Here is a 21,707-nt window from a genome sequence, read left to right on the forward strand (position 1 = left end):
TTGCATCAGCCTGGTATGGAGCCTCCAACGCACAGGATCACAAGAGGCTGCAGAGGGTTGTAGACTCAGGCAGCTCCATTACGAGAACAACTCTTCCCACCATCGAGGACATCTTCAAGAGGTGGTGCCTCATGAAGTCAGCCTCACCATCCTGAACGTGCCATCTTCTCGTTACTACCACTGGGGAGGAGGTACAGGAGCCTGAAGACCCACACCCAATAATTTAGGAACAGCTTCTTCCCCTCTGCCATCAGGTTTCTGAACGGCCCATGAACACTACTTTGTTATTCCTTTTTTTGCACTATTTATTTTGTAATTTATTGTAATTTTATGTCTTGCACTGTACTGTTGCTGCAAAACAACAAATTTCACGACGTACAAGTCGGTGATAATAAACCTGATTCTGATTCTGCATTAGGCAAGGAATCAAGAGCGCTTGCTGCTGACCTCAGAAAGTTGGTCACTTAATCCAGTGACCACCCCCCCAAGGCAGTGGCTTTCCCATTTCTAGTAACAATAAAAGTAGATCTCTGACATGCAGCAGCTGCAAAGTCATTGATGGAATATTCAATCAAGGATAATTATTAAATCAGGAAAAGCTCAATTTTTAGTTGTTTTGAACATTTTATTGAACACTAAATAATTAGGATCTGCTTAAGATTAAGGTAGAAGCTGAATATCACTTTTTATAAAGAATTGTAATGTAACTTATGTTTTGAAATGTATGCAAATGAATTAGAGTTAATATAAATTCTTTGCTAAGCATTGATCATGCCTTAGTCACTGTCATATGTTTACTCTACCTCGTAACAAGGTGTAACATTTACTCTGAGACTAATTGGCGAATGCCTGCATTTTTCTTCAATTTTCTGACTTCGATTGTGATGGAAAGAGCTGCAACAAGAGTGCAGCTAATGGAGAAGCACTGAATTCCTGATAGCAGTTTTGGGACTTGCAGATAAAATTACTTTTGTGTGGATGTTCCAGAGTTGCTGAAGGCTTCGTTGTGCGTTTGTTTTCGTTACAGACTAAAAAATTGACTCATGGCTGCAGTTTATTGAAGCTCAGAACATTGACTCTTGTACCATCGGCTGTTACTTAAGATTCGGCAATGAAAAGTTGGCATTGAACATAATAAAAATTTGAGAAGTGATTCTCAGAAGTGCAACAAGTCAGAAATTACTAAGTCAGAGGAAGCATTAGGAGCAAATACGAAAAATGTTGGGAACATTCAACAGCTTGGCCAGCATCTGTAGAAAGGAAAACAGGTTCAATGTTTCAAGTCATTGACCCTTCACCAGAAATATCCAAAGAGCTAGTTTAAAGCTCTGTCCAAGAGTTAAGTTTCAGGAAGTTCCTTTGGAAAAGCTCAAGATAGAAGAGCAGGACAGACCTTCAGTGATTGTTGAGGCTGGAGTGGTTGCAGTGATCGGAAAATGCAAAGTAGCAAAGGGATATAAACAAAAGGTTTGAATTTTAAATTACTAAACATTGCAGGATTAGATCAAAAAGAAATTGTGCTATGGTAGGAATGGTTAAGAGTGTAGTAAGCAGTCTTTTTAGATGATATGAAGTTTGTGGAGGATGGATTACGGGCTCGAGTCTGGCGATGACGAGGCTGGAGTGTGGCTTCTGCAGAAGGTGAGCTGCGGAAGGAAGTGAGGAGAACTGATATCATGTCGGTGGTTCTTGTGAGGGAGAAGAAATGGCATTGTAAATTTGGCTTGGGGTGAAATAGGATGACAAGAATGCTGTTAACTACAGCTTGGGACAGCGACTCGTTGGTTGCAGGTGATGGCTTTGATCATTACAATATACGTTGTAGTAGAGAATCCCAAAGTACTTTTACTAAGGGATGAGGGAAGGAAAGGCAATGATGAGAGGCTTGAGATGATACAAGTTTCAGTCAATCAGGTGGATATGTGAAATAAGGGAGATTTCCAGAAAATGGATTGAGACAGTTAGTGGGAAGCACTATCAGTGGGAGATGGGACCTGGAAGTGCTGCAGGTTAATGGAGGAACAAAGGAAATAAAAAGATGCACAGACATGTTGAGGGTGTAATCTTTACTTTGAATGTAAAAATATTATCTCTATTTTAGTATAAACTGATAATTTAGTGCAACGTTATATTGATATTTTGAGGATTAGCAGTATTGATTCCTCTTCTGTAAGTGGATGCATTCATTGCTTTTAGGAGACGGACATATTGTTGCAGCAGCTTGATGAAGAGGTAGTAGCAGAAATACAAGCTGATCAAGAAGTAGAAGTATGCATAACTGAAGATGAAGAGCAAAAGACCAAAGCTTGTGTAGATTTGCTATCCCAGCAGCGGTTACAACTTGTTCACCCCAATGACATTCTCAGAACTTTAAGACTTTTCCTTGAGGACAATCAGCAAGCAAGGTATGTGATCTCTACATCTCAAGCCTAAAGTATTGTTTGGCTTTAAAGGCATTTTAGTACTTTATACTTTCTACCTTTGTCTTCTGGAGGGAGTAATCGAAGGAAGAGAACATGTACTCTAGCACAGAGGTTTTCAACCCCAGGGGTCTGCAGCGGGTTGCTGGGGGTCCGCGAGCAAGCCAAGAAAAAAAATGGAAAAGTGACCTGTTACAAAGATGTAGCTTACCTGTTTGCTCCAGTTTTCCACTATTCAGAAAATCGGCCATATCTATTCTGTCTGTTATAGGCGACAATCTTAGAGATTTAGACGGTGTTCCCTTCTGGTAAGCTGCCGCTTAATATTCGATTTGTGTAGTCAGAGTAGTCAGTAGTGTTCATTACTCACTGCTATTCTGTTGTGCACTGTAGTATTAGCGAGACTGAGTGACGTTGTTGGTATGCCTTAATAATATTGCTTACTTACCGTGCATTTACGCCACAGTGACGTCACTGTTAAACGAAAAGTGCGCAAGCGTGTAAATTTTAGATTAGTTTTGATAATTTTGTTTATCAGTAATAGTAATTAAACTGTCCAGCGTGTATAGCTGAGTATGGAGAAATTTCTGAAGAGAAAAGCTGACCAGAAACCGGAAGATTCTGATGACGAAGGGGATAAGGGTGACCGAAAGAGGAGAAAACGCAAGTACGATCCAGAATGCATTTCATTTGGCTTCATCGCAGTGGGGACAAATGCGAACCAACCTCTCTGTGTTGTGTTTGCAAACACTGTCCAACGATGCAATGAAACCAGCGAAATTGAAATGCCATTTAACAACAGTGCATCCAGATATTGCAGTAAGCCGAAGGAATATTTTGAGTGGCAAAAGGAGCTGTACCTCAAGCAGAAAGGCAAAATGACAGCCTGCGCCACTGTAAATGAGAAGGTTCTTCGCGCATCATATTTGGTAGCATTACGAATAGCACGTTCCAGAAAGCCTCTCACAATTGGAGAAGAACTTATACTGCCTGCAGCAGTAGATATGTGCAAAGTTGTACTGGGAAAAGAATCCAGTCAAAAACTGAAAGCCATTGCACTGTCTGGTAACACAGTAAGCAGAAGAATTGGCGATATGGCGGAAGATAAACAGAGCCAGCTGATAGCATGTCTTCAGCAAGTCAGATTTGCAATTCAGCTCGATGAAAGTACTGATGTTGCCAGTGCTGCGCAGTTGTTGGTTCATGTTCGATATTGCTGGGAAGGAGAGGCTTTGGAAGACTTTTTGTTTTGCAAGGTGCTCCCAGGGCATACAACCGGTGAAGAACTTTTCCGTGTGCTTGACACTTTTTTTTGTACGATCGGCATTGACGTGGACACAGTGTATTGGAGTATGCACAGATGGTGCTGCCGCAATGACGGGACAGAAGTCGGGTCTAGTCGCACGAGTGAAAGAAGTAGCTCCACATGTAGCAGCAACCCACTGCAGGATTCATCGTGAGGCTTTGGCTGCAAAGGATATGGATGAAAATCTTGCAGACGTGTTTTCCACGTGCATTAAAATCATTGACTTTATCAAAGCCAGGCCGCTCAGTCATCGCTTGTTTGAAAACATATGCCGTGAAGTGGAAGCCGAGCATAAGCACTTGTTGCTACATACAGAAGTCAGGTGGCTGTCACGAGGCCGCGTTGTGCAGCGTGTATATGAATTGCGAGATGAACTGCTCATTTTTCTAAATGAGCATAACAGATCATTGGCACAGTTCTTGGCAGATGAGACATGGGTTGCCAGATTAGCTTATCTTGCAGATATTTTCAACATTTTGAATATCCTTGCAAATGATAGAAGGACCTGGCTCAGATGTTCTGAAGACGCATGACAAAATCAATGCCTTCCAGAAAAAAACTCTGTATCTGGAAGGGAAGATGCGAGCAAGGCGTCTATGATATGTTTCCGTTGCTGGCTGACTTTCTGACAGTGAACGAGCCTAAGACAGAGGCCATTGTGAGCACCGTTTTGAACCATATTCAACAGCTGTCACATTATTTCCATGAGTATCTCGGCGACAATGACACGAGCATGTTTGATTGGATTCCAAATCCTTTTGACTGCATGCTTACTGATTTAACTGGACGTGAACAAGAAGAATTGGCTGAACTGTCATCTGACAGGACTTTGCGCTTGCAGTTCAACCGAATGTCACTGTTGTCGTTCTGGATAGCACGTTCCCAGGAGTATCCACTGCTGTCCGGCAAAGCCGTCAATGTTCTGTTACCATTTGCAACCACTTACTTGTGCGAAATAGCATTTTCTGCAGTCACTGCCGTGAAAACCAAATACAGATCAAGACTGAATATTGAGGATGACATACGCATATGTTTGTCGCACATACCACCACGTTTGGAAAAACTCTGCAGTGCAAAACAGGCACAACCTTCACATTGAACTGAACACTGAAAGACATCGCTGGTAATTATCGGTGGTTGAAATAGTCACTATTTCAATAGGGCCGATGTGCAGTAACTTAAGTGATGTATGCATGAATTATCGATTGTTTGATTTTGTGGGCTTTGGGGGTCCACCATCTAACAAGGACATGTTCTGGGGGGCTGCAGCATGAAAAAGGTTGAAAACTACTGCTCTAGCAGACCCTAGGTCCTTCATTCAAACAGCAAAATTTTTATCTTCCACCCAAAATGAGAAAACGCCTGATGCAGGAGATGGGAGGAAGTTGATCGTGGTCAGGGTTGAAGCTGGTTTCACATGTTTTGCAACATACGTCACTGATTACTTGTGTGTTTGGTTTGGCTTGGTACCACTTTATTTAATTGCCAAAAAGTACTTTCTCAGGAAGGTGGGATTTTATTATTGCTACAATTTATTTTTGAAGCATCCTTTGTGTTTGATTATAAGACTTATCACATTATTTGCAATTAAGTTTAAGTAGTCAGGTTTTTTTTTGTCATACAGGGGAATTAGTAATCCCTCTAAATAAATGTTCTTACCAAGTCAGCTACGAACAAAAAATTGATTAAAATTAAACAAATTACAAATCATCGATATAATGTTGTAATATGGTAGAGAATGCTGAAACTGAAAGTAATTTCAGGAAAGCTTTGGGGATCATTGATGTGGCCTCAAAATTATTACGAAGCCTCATACCCATAGTTTTTAGATAATATTTTAAAAACCTTTTTATAAGCATTGTCACGAACCAGCAACAAAAGAAACACACTGAGCATGATTCAGTGTTAAAAACTATTTTATTAATCACTACTTATGATAATACGTAAAATAAAAGTAAAAATGTTAGTATGTTAGAATTCAAAAATGTTAAACCTCGAACGTTAACCCCAAACCTAAACTCTTCGTGTGTGTGTGTGTGTGTGTGTGTGTGTGTGTGTGTGACAAAGTCCAAAATTCCCAGTTCCGGAATGGTTCTTAAAGTTCAGTTCCGCAAGCCATAAGGTGAAACATGAGCAAGGGCTTCTTCAACAACCACCGTTGTCTGAAGATAAGATGTAGAGAAACATAGGGAGAGTAAATACGAAATCCAAATGTTCCATGATGGAACCCAAACGACACTCCAGCGTTTACTCGGTAGTGACTTCCTCACCCCGAAAAGCATCCGAATCGTGGTCGTCCACACACAAATACCTGTTTCCTTCTACAGGTCAGCAACAAAGTGAACTCCACCGGATTACTTCCAACTTCCATACATGGATTTCAGTAGCAAACACAGTTATTGTTTCTCATCCATCGATAGAGAAAACAAGCAGGCTGGTGTCTCTCTCCCTCTCTCTCTCTCTCCTTTCTTCTTCTTCTAACTTCTTCAACAACGTCATTATGTCCTTTATCTTCTATTGACGTAAGCACGCCCCACACACACATATACACACACACACACTCTATCTTAAAGGGACTTTCACTGAGTCCGTAACAGCATTCAGTTTTGTCTTTCTGGTACGTAGCCCTGCGTTCATGAATTTTCATGATCTAGTCACACCTTCTATTTGAGGCTTTGTTCTGATGTTTTATTTTACTGTGCTTCTCTTGAAGGTTCTCTTCATCACTGTTCTTCATTTTACTTTCTTGATTGGAATGGTGATCTCACACATCCTTGTTTTGTTTCTGGCTACCAGGTTTCAAGACCTGCAAGCTGGATATAACTCCTTATTTTTTCTTTCAGTGTCATTGAAAGAATACAGCAGAATTCCTGTTGTATTGCTAGACTGGTAATCCAGAGGACCATACCAGAGATCCCAAAATGTGAGTCCAAATCCCACAATGAGCACTTCTCATACCACCAAGAAGAACTAAAACACCCACCTAGAGGTTCTCCTACTAAGTATGCAACATCCTGACTTGGAAGTAGATAGCTGTTCCTTCATCGTCACTGGGTCTGAATCCTGGTACCTCCTGTCCAACAACACTGTGGGAGTACCTACAGTTGAAGTTGCACCCAACTTCTCGTGCTCACTTAGAGATGGGCAACAAATGCTCACCTTGTCAACGAAGCCCATATCCCAAAATATAAATGAAGTTCCATACCCCCAGAAATGCATTTGTACTAATGGTCCTCTCAAATGGCCCAGCAAGCCACTCTAAACTGCAAAGTGCTGTGGGAGTTCCTTCACTGCAGTGGTTCAAGGAGTGGCTTGCCTCCATCTTCTGGAGGAAAGTTAGAGATGGCCATCAAATGCTGGCCTAGCCAGTGACAGGCACATCCCATGTATATAATCCCATGCATGAATAAAAGAGAAAAGCAGATTGAAAGTTTAACTCATTTTATATTCTCTTCAAAACTGCAGAAAATCTGGACAGGTATTCATTAGTGTTTTTTCCATTTGACTTCGATCAACTTTAAAGTATTTGAACATAAGGTGACAGAATTTTCCAACAACGCTTTACTGGGTTTATTTTCTCAAGGGATAAAGTGCAGGCCAAAACATCCACTGAGAAGGAGAGAAATAGCTCTCAAGATAGCGCATACTGGAATGCCATGGCAAAGGTAATCTCTGAGAACAAATTGAAGGTCTGGAATTGTCTCGAGGATGCATTGGGCAAATACTTGTAAGTATCTCACATTTCAAGCAGAGCACACTATCTAATGAAACAATGCTACAAATCAAATTTAGTCTCATGAAACTGAACAGGAAAATAATTTCAATTTTTGATTGGCCTATAATTTCCTTTATTTTGCTGTTTTGTAAGTCTAATTTATGTGATTTGTACCAATACAGTAAGTTACGGAATGCATATAAAATTTTTTTGATAAATATTTAAGTTGACCTTTGTGCAACATGCAGCTCTTTTACCTCAGTGGAGTCTTTTAAAGAATAATTGCTTGTAGCTTGGACCCCTAAGAGTGTTTGAACAAGCATGGGGCATTTTAGCTTTGAAGCTTTGCCCCGGCAGTGAACGTGACATTCAATATAGAACCATAGAACAATACAGCACAATACAGGCCCTTTGGCCCACCATTCAAACCTGACCTTCAAACCACACCTAAGACTATCTAACCCCTTCCTCCCACATATCCATCTATCTTAAATTCCTCCATATGCTTATCTAACAATGTCTTGAACTTGATCAATGTATCAGCCTCCGCCGCCACCACCATCCCAGGCAGCGCATTCCATGCACCAACCATTCTCTGGGTGAAAATCTATGATTAAGGGTACATTGAGGTTAATTTTTAATTCCCATTTGGGGATAGGAGCAGGTTTGCGGAATTCTCTACTGATCTGTTACGGATATACATCTTCATTTTTAATTCGTTGCTGACATTGGGTCTGCATACAAGAACAATATTGAGTGAACAGCATGTAATATTTTCTCTTTTACAGCCAAATATTGGTCAAAAGAGCAAACTTAAACAATGAGAAGTGCACCCTTGCTCAGCAAAATGCAGAGTTCAGGTTATTATTGCAGCAGTACATGCATTCTATGGTAAGTGATTCATCATGTACAATGTTTTTTTTCTCCTATTTTCCTACTGGAGGCATTGAAACAGCTCTCTTAGTAAGGCGTAGTTCCACTGATAACATTTGCTGATTTGCACTTTTGCCTCATGACCACTGAGAGATACAAACTGCAGTGTTGTGGATGCATTTAACATGTCACTTTATTCCTTCATTGGAAATTTTGTTTCTTTCTCTACAAATGCTGACTGAACTGCTGAGCATTAGCAACACTTTGTTTTGTATTAGAGTAATTTACCAGGTGAAATTCTTTGAGTGTTAGAAACAGTGCCCAACTGATCAATCGCCAGTCCTTGAGACTTTGAGCACACACTTCAGTGGAGATGAAGTTGCTGCAAGCTGAGGTGTAATGTTGGAAAATTTGAAGTTATTTATTTTGGCAGAGAGAATTGGTGAGAGACGAATAAATGTTGCTGTACAGAATGTCATAGTGTGCTTGTTCATGAACTACACAAAATCAACTTCCCACTACAGCAAAATTTAGGAAGGCAAATGTGTGTAATTTCTATCTTCATAGTTGACTGGAGGCTGTGTGTGGTTGTATTAAATGAATTTCTGGAATGAGGGGTTTAGCCGATGAAACAAGATGGAATAGTCTAGGTCCATTCTCAAATTCAGAAAATTGATATGTGATCCCATAGGGGCATTTAGAATCCTGATGGAGATTGACAGTGTGTGTGGGGCTATTTTGTTAGGTTGGAAAATCCAAAACTATCAGGCATAAATCTGAGAAATCTATCCCAGTTCAGACTGGGATAAAGAGGTTTTTTTCCCCCTTAGAGTTGTACATGTTTGTAATTTCATATATCTGAGCATTGTGGATATTGAATTGTTGAACCAATTATTGGACTAAGGGAATTATGGGAAAAGTTGCATGGAATCAGTTGAGATATCATTGAAAAGCAGGTGAGCTTGATGTATTGACCACTCCTACTACCACCATGATCACTGGAGAATTCACATCCACTAGGATATTCATTGTTCTCATTTTTAGTGTCATCCATTTAAAGTTAATGCCAAATGCATTATTTTCAGGTGCTTTTTTTCTGTTCTGTTCCTGTTAACATTGATGCACTTCAGTCTGTAGAGCCAACTATTTTACTTAAGCAGTTTCAAAAAAATATAATATCTTGTTGGATTAGTGTCTTCCTCAAGGATGGCATGTAGAATAATGTATTTTTCATTTGTATTCACTTATAGATACAGTGTTATTGATAAAACTAGTATTTATTGCAGACAAAGTGCTTGCACTAATGAAGTCAAATTTGCAGTGTGGTTGTCTGGCCAGTTGAGGGACTTTGACTCTGTTGTTGGCGGTATGATCATTTACTTGCAAGTGAGAATGATATATAAACTTGATTGTAGTGGTGTTGTGGAGTGATAGCAGCCACATAATAAGTTGCAACAAGTACCGATCAATTGAGCTGCTTTGTCGTGGATGGGATAGGATTGAGTTGTTAATAAATTGGGGAACTAGGTGCTGCGTAATGGGCTTGCAGACAGTGCATAAAGTGAAATTTTTACCTTGCTTTGAAAAAAGACATCTACAGACCAGTAGAAATGCTGTGTTGAACTGAAAATATTGTGTTTCGTTTTTACCCCCTAGGTGAACAATGAGCTTGAGATTCCACCAACACAACTGATGCAATTTAATTTTGAGCAGAGATAAACCATTAACATAGAAGAACTTACAGCATGCACAATTCGCCCTGAAGATGAGCAATCGGTGATTTATTGGCGTTTTCAGTGGACTTCACATGTGCTATGGAATGCATTTTCCACCCCTCTATTAAGGACAATATGAGTTGTAGCCCTTTAAGACTAATAGATGGTTATTGGTTAGAAATAAATAGTTTTAAATCATTCCTCCAGTGCTAATTCTTTATCTTAATATTTTTGTAACTGTTAGTAATCTATTTCTATGTGTAATTTGGTAATATAACTGGCAAACTAATTGTCAAATATGATTCATGAGAAATGTTAAAATGAAGCTGAATTTTAATCACTTTTCTGTTGTGATTGATGGTTTCTGGTTAGTGATAAAGAGCAGCAAGTCAACTGAGAGACACGAGCCCATAAATCACATCCCATGAACAGTTCCTGTACCCTTCTAAACGTGTCTGCAAACAGAGGCATGCTGCTTGAAAGAATTGCTTCTTGTGCTGTTGACTGAAGTTGAAATCAGCATTTGGTAATTGGAGATGTGATGTTAACAAAGAGTTAATTTGTATAAGTGACTTGTGCAATTCCATGATAATCATTCACAGAAACTATAAATGATGAGAGTCTGGCCTCTTGTCAGAAACTTGGTCAAGAGAAAGATGGTTTTGCATTTGTAGTTCTGGTTGCCTGCTGGCCGCTCATTGAGCATTGATATATAATGTTGTAAATACTTAGCAGAATATGACAGCACAGTTGTTGAGTTGTGGCGGGGGGAAAGCTGGAAATAGGCAAAGAGCATCTAAACAAGCAAAATATTCAGTTTTGAGTTTTTGATGGTCATGGTGTGGTAAAATAAATCAAGAATGTCTGATCTGTTGCATCTTTCACTAGAAAATAAAGCAGAAATAGACATGATTGTAAAGTCTCATGCAGAATTGAATAAGATCATGGCTGATGTTTCACCTTGGGACAAGTTACCTGTCTGAACATTACATGCTTGAATTTCTTACTGATCCAAAAAATCTTCAATGTTAGCCTTCCTTCCTCTTCCACCCCTTTTCAGAAAATGTGATCCATGCAACTACACTATGAAGCGAGGATCTTTCTATATTTCAATAAGATGCTAAATGCCAATGAGAAGAGGATGAACTTTCTCTTCATAAGTTAACCTGTTCAGTTCAGGGTTCCACTAAAAGAACAAATTAATAATGCAATTGTCATGAATCTTCAGAAGCTGGATATCCACGTGTTGATTCAGTTGTTTTCAAAACTTTATTTCAAATATTAATATTTAATTGCATTGTTCTCACAACAGAAACCAAAAGTTAATTTCACAATGTACACATGAGGAATGTATTACAAAGAGGCAACTGCCAATTAAAAAGCAAAGAGAACTTCAGTATTATGGAGGGCATGCTGTCTGCCATTTACTTGCAATGCAATCAACCTTAAGTGCTACTTTATTTTGGGAGTTGAGCTGAAAGAATAGAGATTGATCAGTTAGCATGGCTAAATATGCTCTCACCTACTCTCTCGTGTTTGTTAGATGTTCATGTGGGTTTGTTTTCCTTGACCAGAAATACCCAGTCCAATGATAATTAAATTCTGGATGCTTGTTCAGCTGAGGTTCCATGAAATGGCATGCTCACGGTTAAGTTTTGAAGATGTGACCATTCATGTTGTGCAATGTGATGTTGAAGTTCATTAGGTTGGCTTAGGCATACTCAGTGACTCTGCTCTCACATACCCTTCAGGGAAGAGATTTGTAGTCCACTGAGAGAAGTCTTGATCGATCTGTGTGTTAAGATGTCTCCCACTTATTATGTTTTACATTTTGGTGTCTTGTCAATTCTTGTGAGGAAGTAAGAAAGTCATGAATGCAAAAATGAAATTGGTGTGTGAGAATATTTGTTTAATGGTGATGAATAGTGTCTCTTGGAATGGATAAAATGTACATTAATGTTTCCATCAGTTGCATGAGTTGTGTTTCTGCTTGCTAGCTTCAAGGACTAAATGTTGGAGTCCTAAGAGTACATGAGCCAAATGTTTTTTGCCCCCATAAAGATATAAAACTTCAGGTTGAGGTGTTTTGACAAAAGCAGAGTGAAAATTTACCTTCCAGGGTTGAAGATTTGGTAACTTAATGAGGTCTGCTTAAGATGACCAAGGCCGGCAGCGGTGAAAGGAAACAGCCAAGAATTCACCATTTGTAGTTTTTCCTGATCAGCGGATGGACAACATGCATTGGTTGAAACAAGTAAATTTCTTTAAGCATACAAAAGAAAATGTAGGAAATTGCTCAACCAAATTGATAGCCATGTAATCTTTGACAATTACTGAAGCTCAAAACCTTGCAAGCAAATTGTACTTGCACATGAGAATCAAAAACTGAAGATAACATTTAACTGTCGTTTAAACGTTGATCCTGGAGAGCCGGACACTGCACGCAAAAAAGATGACGGGTTGCTGATAAAGTTTTCAAAGTGACTTGCCAGAAATTGTTATACCCTTATCTGCTAAAGTTCACACACTGAGAATTGATTCATTAAAATTATCATGTCATTGGTAATCAACAAGGAATGGTGATTCATGCACCAAGTAGCTTCTTCACCATGTAACCAGGCATGCTGTACAGGAAGAGGCCTATCATGAACACCAACAGCAAAGCCAGAACAATCTTCACAATAAGCCACTTGTATCTGGTGCAGATGAGGTATTTGATGGATTTCAATGGGTTGAGAAACCATATAAAAGATGTGTCTGGTCGACTGTCCGAAGCAGCAATAAAGAAATACAAAAGACAGAAGTTAGTAGTGAATGATACTTGTGCGAGCATGTATGTGAGCCTACTTACCCAGCTGAACAATATCCCCCTGTAAATCCTGATAACAACACCACTTATTTTAGTGTCAGCTGCAAACTTACTAAGCCATGTACATTCACATCCAAATCATTGATATACATGACAAATAGTCAATGGACCCTGGAGAGCACCACTTTTTATGGACTTCCAGTCCACAAAACAACTTCCTACCATTTTGTGATCATTATGCTCCAAGCATCTTCTTGACCATGTAACCAGGCATTGAGTAAAGGAAGAGACCAAACAGAAGGAGGAGCAGCACAAGGGCAAGGATCTTCAAAAGTAGCCAGCGATAATTATGCCAGATGAAATATCTGATTGACTTTAGAGGATTCATGAACCAGATAAAGCTGGTGTCAGGGCGCCTGAAGAGGTAAATGTAGTGCAGGAAGAAAGCCAGGAGAAAAAGAAAGAAAGAAACAATACAGTTACTAGTTAGCATCAGGTAGAATTTCAGCATTTTTTCAACAAATCATATGCCACATTTCTTTCTGCTTCTCTTTCCTACTTCTGACAATGGATACTGACCACACATCCTACCAGAGCTGCTGAGTATTTCAACTTCTCATAACAATGGGGAGAACTTTCCTGAAACCTACTCTCTCTGTAGTTCATCATAACTTTGTTTCCCTTTATCAGCTTGTTCTCCAGCATCTAGGACATACACACCTAATTATATGCTTGCCCATGTTCACAAGAGGATACTTCAAATTATGCCATCACTTTTCCAACTAATCTGATCCTTCATCTGCAACCCAATGACATCAACATTGAGTTTGCCAGTTTTAGGTCACCCTTGCTCCTCTGGTACTGGTTTCACCTGCGATTCACCTCTCCCCTAATGGATCAGATTTCAGCACTGGTAGCTTTTGTGTTTCCACTTTTCACCCCACCTCTCTTTTCTCTTTGTCTGTCTCCACCTGTCACTTGACTCCCTTGCCTGGCATCTTACACCCCTCCTCAGTCCACTAATCACCCCAGTATCCTGTCTCACCACTCCCCTTCTCTTTATACTGACCATCTCACCTTGCCACTTTTGGTCCTGATGCAGGGTTTTCACCCAAAACATCATTGCCAATTCCATTGCCCCCATGGATGCTGCTTAACCCAGAGTTCCTCCAGCACATTGTTCATAAATCTAATCCCACATTCTGTTTGCAATGACTTCAGTATTCTCGTACCACTTATGGAACTGATCTCTCTGCATCACCCTTCAGACATTGTGGATGTTTGTTCTATATAAAAGTGCTTTTAAAATACAACTACCACAGTAAGACTGCCCAGCTTGCCAATGTCACACATGCAAGCTCTCAGGCCTCATCTAAATGTACCAGACCCAGTTTATGCCTGGAACAGGTATTGTGAGATGACATGGGAGCTGTGCCAACTTGACAGGGGCAATGTCAGGTGTTAGCACTCAGGACAGTAAAAACAAGAGCCGGGGCAAGACAACAGGTGCTTCAGTATGCCAGCTTTGCCAAACCAGACTGGGGTCATCCCTAGTTGCCAGAGGCACTCATTAAACATTATGTTACCTCTACGAGAGAACTGAAGGCTTTGCTACCATCATTTGCAAAGGGACATAAAATCATATTCATTTCATTTGAATGAGAGATGAGGCAGAGGGGAGACCTGATAGAAGTTTACAAAGTGATGAGAGGCGTAGATAGACAGCCATTACCTTTTCCCCCAGGGTCGAAATGTCTAACACTAGAGGGCATGCATTGCAGGTGAGGGTGGGGGGGGGGGGGGGGGAAGGTTAAGTTCAAAGTACATCTGTGGGACAAGAATTTCTTTTACAGAGAGTGGTGGGTGACTGGAATGCACTGCCAAGGGCAGGAGTGGGGGTGGTGGCAGCAGTGGCAGAGGAGGCAGATATGGTTGAGGCGTTTAAGAAACTCTTAGATGGGGATATGGACCATGTGCAGGCAGAAGGGATTACAATACAGATAAGTGTGAGGTGATGTATTTTGGGAAGTCAAACCAGCAAAGGACTTATACTAATGAATGGTCGGACACTAGGGAGCGTAATGGAACAGTTGTATAAGTCTGTAAGTTAAAATAGTTGTTGGTGTGGCAGCAAAAGAGACGCCAGGATGGCGTGCTGTCTCTTGGGTGCCAGGGTCATGGATGTCTCAGAGCGGCTGCAGAATATTCTCAAGGGGGAGGGTGAGCAGCTCGAGATTGTGGTGCATGTTGCCGTCAACGACATAGGTAGAAAGGGAGAAGAGGTCCTGCGCAGTGAGTACAGAGAGTTAGGAAAGTGCTGAAAAGCAGGACCTCAAAGGTAGTAATTTCTGGATTATTCTTGGTGCCACATCCTAGTCAGGGCAGGAATAGAATGGTAGAACAGATAAATGTGTGGCTGAGGAACTGGTCCAGGGGCAGCGTTTCAAGTTGTTGGATCATTGCAACCTCTCCGGGGGCAGGGGCAACCTGTACAAGAGGGACAGGTTGCACCTTAACTGGAGGGGATCCAATATTCTGGCCGGGAGGTTCGCTAATGCTACTTGGGAACGTTTAAACTAGTTCGGCAGGGGCATGGGAATCAGAGCACCAAGTCAGAAAGTGGAGGGATTGAGAGGAAGGGAGATGTCATGATCAGTAAGTCTGTAAGGAACAGGCAGGAGCAAGTTAATAGACACGAGGGGGACAGACAGGTTGAAGTGTATTTATTTTAATGCTAGCAGTATTAAGGGTAAGGGTGATGAACTTAGAGCATGGATCAGTACATGGAACGATGATGTTGTGGCCATTACAGAGACTTGGTTGAGAGAGGGACAGGACAGGATGCTTAATGTTCCAGGGTTTCGATGTTTTAGAAAAGGTAGAGAGGGAGGTAAAAGAGGGGGGGGGGGTAGTTGCACTATTAATCACGGACAATATCACAGCTGCATTCAGAGGGGACATAATGGAGGGCTCATCCACTGAGTCTGTATGGGTAGAACTCAAAAATAAGAAAGGTGGGATTATACTACAGATCCCCAATAGCCACCAGGACAATAAGGAATAGAAATGCAGGCAGATTAGGGAAAGGTGTAAAACCAACAGGGTTGTTGTCATGGGTGACTTCAACTTCCCTAATATAGACTGCGACCTCTTTAGTACAAGAGGTTTAGATGGAGCAGAATTTGTCAGGTGCATTTAAAAGAGTTTCTCAAATCAGTATGTAGGTAGTCCGAAAGGAGGGGCCGTACTGGACCTGATATTGGGAAATGAGCCTGGCCAGGTGACCGACCTTTCAGTGGGAGAACAGTTAGTGAACGGTGACCACAACTCCTTAAGTTTTAAGATAGCTCTAGATCAGAATAAGGAGAGTATTGGAGCAGGGAAAATTACCGAAGTATTAGGCAGGAACTCGGGAGAGTAAATTGGGAACAGCTGTTTTTGGGCAAGTCCACATCTGACACGTGGAGAGTGTTTAAAGACCAACTGCACGGAGTACAGGACAGGTATGTTCCAGTAAGAAGGAAGTACTTGGATGGCAAGGTAAGGGAACCTTGGATGTCGAGAGAGGTGGTGAATTTAGTCAAGGAGAGAAAGGAAATGTATGTAAAGCTTAGGAATCTAAGATCATACAGAGCCCTTGAGGATTATAAAGAAGCCAGAAAAAAACTCAAGAAAGGAAATCCAGGAGGGGCCATGAAAAGTCCTTGGCAAGTAGGATTAAAGAGAATCCCAAGGCATTCTTTACATATATCAAGAGCAAGAGGATAACTAGGGAGTGGGTAGGACCACTTGAGGATAAAGGAGGGAACATATGCTTGGAGGTGGAGGATATGGGAAGGTCCTAAGTGTGTACTTTGCATCAGTATTTACCAAGGAAGGAGAAGGATGTGGAGGATAGGGAGATCGGTGTGGAGCATGCTAATTTGCTGGGGCATTTCGAGATAAAGGAGGAGGTAGTGTTGGGTCTCTTAAAGAACATTAAGGTAGATAAGTCCCCAGGGTTCAATGGGATATACCCCAGGTTATCGAAAGAGGCAAGTGATCAGATTGCTGGGGCCTTGGCCAATATCTTTATGTCCTCTCTAGCCACAGGTGAGGTCCTGGAGGACTGGCGAGTAGCTAATGTTCTGTTATTCAAGAAGGGGAATAGGGATAATTCTGGAAACTATAGACTGGCGAGTCTCACGTCAGTGGCAGGGAAGTCACTGGAGAAGATTCTTAGGGACAGGATTTATAAGCATTTGGAAAACCATGGCCTAACTAGAGATAGTCAGCATGGCTTTGTGCAGGGCAAATCACGTCTTACTAACTTGATCAAGTTTTTTGCGGAGTTGACAAAGGTGATTGATGAAGGTGGGGCTGTGGATATTGTCTACGTGGTTTGACAAGGTCCGTCATGGGAGGCTCATCCAGAAGATTAAGATGCATGGGATCCATGGTGACTTGGCTGTTTCAACTCGGCTTGCCCATAGAAGACAAAGGGTGGTGGTGGGACTTATTCTGGCTGGAAGTTTGTGACTAGTAGTGTTCTGCAGGGATCTGCTTTTTGTGATATATATAAATGACCTGGATGAAAATGTGGATAGGTGGGTTAGTAAATTCACAGATGATACAAAGATTAGTGGTGGTGTGGATAGCGTAGAAGATTGCCAAAGGAGACAGCGGGATATAGATCAATTTCAGATATGGGCGATGGCAGATGGAGGGACAGTACACTGTCAATGACAAGACCCTTAACAGTGTTGATGAGCAGAGGGATCTTGGGGTCCAAGAGGGATCTTGGGTTCCCTGAAAGTTGCTGCACAGGTTGATAGAGTGGTAAAGAAGGCATATGGCATGCTGGCCTTTATTAGTCAAGGCATTAGTTGGGAAGTTATGCTGCAGCTTTATAAAACTCTAGTTAGGCCATATCTGAGTATTGCATTCAATTCTGGTCGTCCCATTACAGGAACGATGTGGAGGCTTTGGAGAGGGTGCAGAACAAGTTTACCAGGATATTGCCTGGATTAGAGGGCATGTGCTTGAGGAGAGGTTAGACTGACTTGGGTTGTTTTCTCTGCAGTGGCGGAGGCTGAGGGGACCTGATAGAAGTTTGTAAGATTATGAGAGGCATAGATGGAGTAGACATTTGTCCCAGGGTCGAAATGTCTAATACTAGGTGTGCAGTTCAGGTGAGATGGGGTAACTTCAAAGGAGGTGTGCGGGTTAAGTTTTTTTTAAACACAGAGAGTGGTAGGTGCCTGGAATGCGCTGCCAGAGATTGTCGTGGAGGCAAGTAAAATAGAGGCGTTTAAGATAGGCACATCAATGTGCAGAGAAGGGAGGGTTATGGACATTGTGTAGGCAGAAGGGTTTAATTTAGTTAGGCAAATCATTAGTTTAATTAGTTCAGCACAACATCTTGGGCCGAAGGGCCTGCTCCTGTGCTGTCCTGTTCTATGTATTAATGTGGTACTGGCATTATTGGGTGGTTGATGCTTGGCACAGACTGGGTGGGTGTAAAGGTCTGTCTCTGCACTGCCCTGTCTCTCCCTGTGACTCTATGAATAAGGCTACAGAATGGAGAATATTCAAATTAGAGCCATCTTTTCTCCTGTACAGATTATAAACCGAATTACGCTCTGTGCTCTGCGCTCTCCACTCCCCCACTCCCCAAACACACACACCATTCCTCATATAGCAGCTTTCATGTTGATCTGGATTGTGGAGGCATGAACTGAACTAGAATGGTAGACTTACTTTGGCTTCTCCAGAGGATCTGGCTCATTTCGAGCCAGGCCTGCAGGGCTCTTCTCAGCTTCCTCTGCTGTCAACAAGTGCAGCTCAGCCTCCACCTTTCCCTAGAAACAGAAGGCATTTGGTTAGAAGTTAGTTTGCAATGACTTTCACATCCACATCCCTGTGCACCTGTGTTTACACTGGAAACACCCATCCTGAGAGACTGAGCTACAGGTGGTTCATGGTTTTAAAAGGATGTTGATATGCTCCCAGAGAGAAGATAAATTGTCTAGACTGAAAACTTGTCATAAGGTATAGTGCATGTCAAAATTCTCTTAAAGTATTTTATGACTGATTATTCTACTAAGATTTGGATTTCAAATAACTTAATTCCCTCAGAGTCTGCTCAAACAACTTCCCTACCACTGACATCAGACCCCCAGTAATCTCCTCCCTTGCTTCCATTACATTCTTGGGATAGGTGCCATCAAGCCCTGGGGATTAATCCAGTCTGATGTGCTCCAATATTTGTAACATTTCCTCCTTCCTGATACATATATGCTCCTGAATATTAGAATACTGCTCCCTTAACAGTCCAGCTTCCCCATCCTTCTCCTTGGTGAATACCAATGAGAAGTATTTATTTATTATCTTGCTCACACCCCCTGGCTCCACACATAGTTTACCTTTGTGGTCCTGAAAAGGAACTACTCTTTCTTTGTTTCTCATAAAAGCTATTAGGATTCTCCTTAATGCTACCCACAAAGGTAATTTCACAGCCCTTCTTTCCCTCCTACTCTCTATTCTTTTCTTTCCTAATCCCCATAGAAAAATTCAAAGCAATCATTCACTATCAATTTCCTGTACCTGAAATATGCTTTCTTCTTTTTCCCGATAAAACCTTCAATATCTTTTGTTCACCAATTTTCCCTAATCTTACCATCTTTGCATCCTTCTTATACAGGGACATGCTAGCTCTAGCCTCACTTTTAAACTTCTCCCATGTATCTGCTGTTGCTTTGCCCTCCAACAGATGATCTTGATCTACTTCCGCCAGGTCCTGTTTACTGAAATCAGCCTTCCCACTGCTTAGGGCCCAGTCTCGAGGACCTACCTTATCTTTTTCTGTGACTACCTTGAAGCTTACCAAACCTTGAAATATAGAAACATAGAAAACCTACAGCACAATTCAGGCCCTTTGGCCCACAAAGCTGTGCCGAACATGTCCCTACCTTAGAAATTACTAGGCTTACCCATAGCTCTCTATTTTTCTCAGCTTCCTATTCAAAAGTCTCTTAAAAGACCTTATCATATCCACTTCCACCACCGTTGCCGGTAGCCCGTTCCATGCAGTCACCACTCTCTGAGTAAAAAACTTACCCCGGACATCTCTATACCTACTCCCCAGCACCTTAAACCTATGTCCTCTTGTGGCAACCATTTCAGCCCTGGGGAAAAACCTCTATCTACCCAGTCAATGCCTCTTATCATCTTATATACCTCTATCAGGTCCCCCCTCGTCCTCCGTCGCTCCAAGGAGAAAAGGCCGAGTTCCCTCAACCTGCTTTCATAAGGCATGCTCCGCATTCCAGGCACCCTCTTCTGCACCCTTTCTATGGCTTCCACATCCTTCCTGTAGTGAGGCGACCAGAACTGAGCACCGTACTCCAAGTGGGGTCTGGTCGGGGTCCTATATAGGTGCAACAATACCTCTCGGCTCCTAAATTCAATTCCATGATTGATGAAGGACAATACACCATATGCCTTCTTAACCACAGAGTTGACCATTAATACTATATTCTGCCATCATATTTGACCTACCAAAATGAACCACTTCACACTTATGTGGGTTGAACTCCATCTGTCACTTCTCAGCCCAACTTTGCATCCTATCTATGTCCCGCTGTAACCTCTGACAGCCCTCTATACCATCCACAACACCTCCAACCTTTATGTCATCTGCAAACTTACTAACCCATCCCTCCACTTCCTCATCCAGGTCTTTTATACAAATCACAAGAGTAAGGGTCCCAGAACAGATCCCTGAGGTACACCACTGGTCACCGACCCCCATGCAGAATACGACCCTTCAATAGCTGCTCTTTGCCTCCTGTGGGCCAGCCAGTTCTGGATCCACATTGCAATGTCCCCTTGGATCCTATGCCTCCTTACTTTCTCAATAAGCCTTGCATGGGGTACCTTATCAAATGCCTTGCTGAAATCCATATACACTACATCTACTGCTCTCCCTTCATTGATGTGTTTAGTCACATCCTCCAAAAATTCAATCAGGCTCGTAAGGCAGGACCTGCCCTTGACAAAGCCATGCTGACTATTCCTAATCATATTACGCCTCTCCAAATGTTCATAAATCCTGCCTCTCAGGATCTTCTCCATCAGCTTACCAACCACTGAGGTAAGACTCATTGGTCTATAATTTCCTGGGCTATCTCTACTCCCTTTCTTGAATAAGGGAACAACATCTGCAACCCTCCAATCTTCTGGAACCTCTCCCGTCTCCATCGATGATGCAAAGATCATCATCAGAGGCTCTGCAATCTCCTCCCTTGCCTCCCACTGCAGCCTGGGGTACATCTCATCCAGTCCCGGTGACTTATCCAACTTGATGCTTTCCAAAAGTTTCAGCACCTTCTCTTTCCTAATATCTACATGCTCAAGCTTTTCAGCCTGTTGCAAGACCTCACTACAATCCCCCAGATCTTTTTCCATAGTGAATACTGATGTAAAGTATTCATTAAATACCTCCGCCATTTCTTCCGGAACCATACACACCTTCCCACTGCTGTACTTGATGGCCCTATTCTTTCGCATCTTATCCTCTTGCTCTTCACATACTTGTAGAATGCCTTGGGTTTTCCTTAATCCTACCAGCCAAGGCCTTCTCATGTCCCCTTCTGGCTTTCCTAATTTCCTCCTTAAGCTCCTTCCTGTTAGCCTTATACTCTTCCAGATCTCTAACATTACCTAGCTCTCTGTACCTTTTGTAAGCTTTTCTTTTCCTTTTGACTAGATTTATTATAGCCTTTGTACACCACGGTTCCTGTATCCTCTCGTGAACCCCCTGTCTCATTGGAACATGCCTATACAGAACTCCACACAAATATCCCCTGAATATTTGCCACATTTCTTC

At 41.7% G+C, this 21,707-nt stretch overlaps 2 protein-coding genes across 4 annotated transcripts in view; one reads left to right on the forward strand and one right to left on the reverse strand.

The window, feature by feature from the left end:
- Positions 1-11,133, forward strand: part of drc1 (dynein regulatory complex subunit 1 homolog (Chlamydomonas)) — a 46,753-nt gene extending 35,620 nt beyond the window's left edge. Inside the window, exons 14-17 of the mRNA XM_052024322.1 lie at positions 2,197-2,405; positions 7,310-7,453; positions 8,230-8,332; positions 9,971-11,133. Of these exons, the coding sequence (XP_051880282.1) occupies positions 2,197-2,405; positions 7,310-7,453; positions 8,230-8,332; positions 9,971-10,033 (519 nt within the window). The 3' untranslated portion in view covers positions 10,034-11,133. The remainder of the gene's footprint in view (positions 1-2,196; positions 2,406-7,309; positions 7,454-8,229; positions 8,333-9,970) is intronic.
- Positions 11,134-12,612: 1,479 nt separating this feature from the next.
- otofa (otoferlin a) overlaps positions 12,613-21,707 on the reverse strand; it is a 283,609-nt gene continuing 274,514 nt past the window's right edge. For 2 of the 3 annotated variants that reach the window (XM_052024320.1, XM_052024318.1), the window contains 2 exons: positions 18,578-18,678; positions 12,613-12,794 (listed from right to left, as the gene is read on the reverse strand). In XM_052024320.1, the coding sequence (XP_051880280.1) occupies positions 12,614-12,794; positions 18,578-18,678 (282 nt within the window). In that variant the 3' untranslated portion in view covers position 12,613. Of the gene's footprint in view, positions 12,795-13,073; positions 13,255-18,577; positions 18,679-21,707 lie in introns of those variants that run through there. The other variant, XM_052024321.1, reaches the window with a different exon arrangement.

The sequence above is a fragment of the Pristis pectinata genome, chromosome 10 (assembly GCF_009764475.1).
Source record: "Pristis pectinata isolate sPriPec2 chromosome 10, sPriPec2.1.pri, whole genome shotgun sequence".
Taxonomy (NCBI): Eukaryota; Metazoa; Chordata; class Chondrichthyes; order Rhinopristiformes; family Pristidae; genus Pristis; species Pristis pectinata.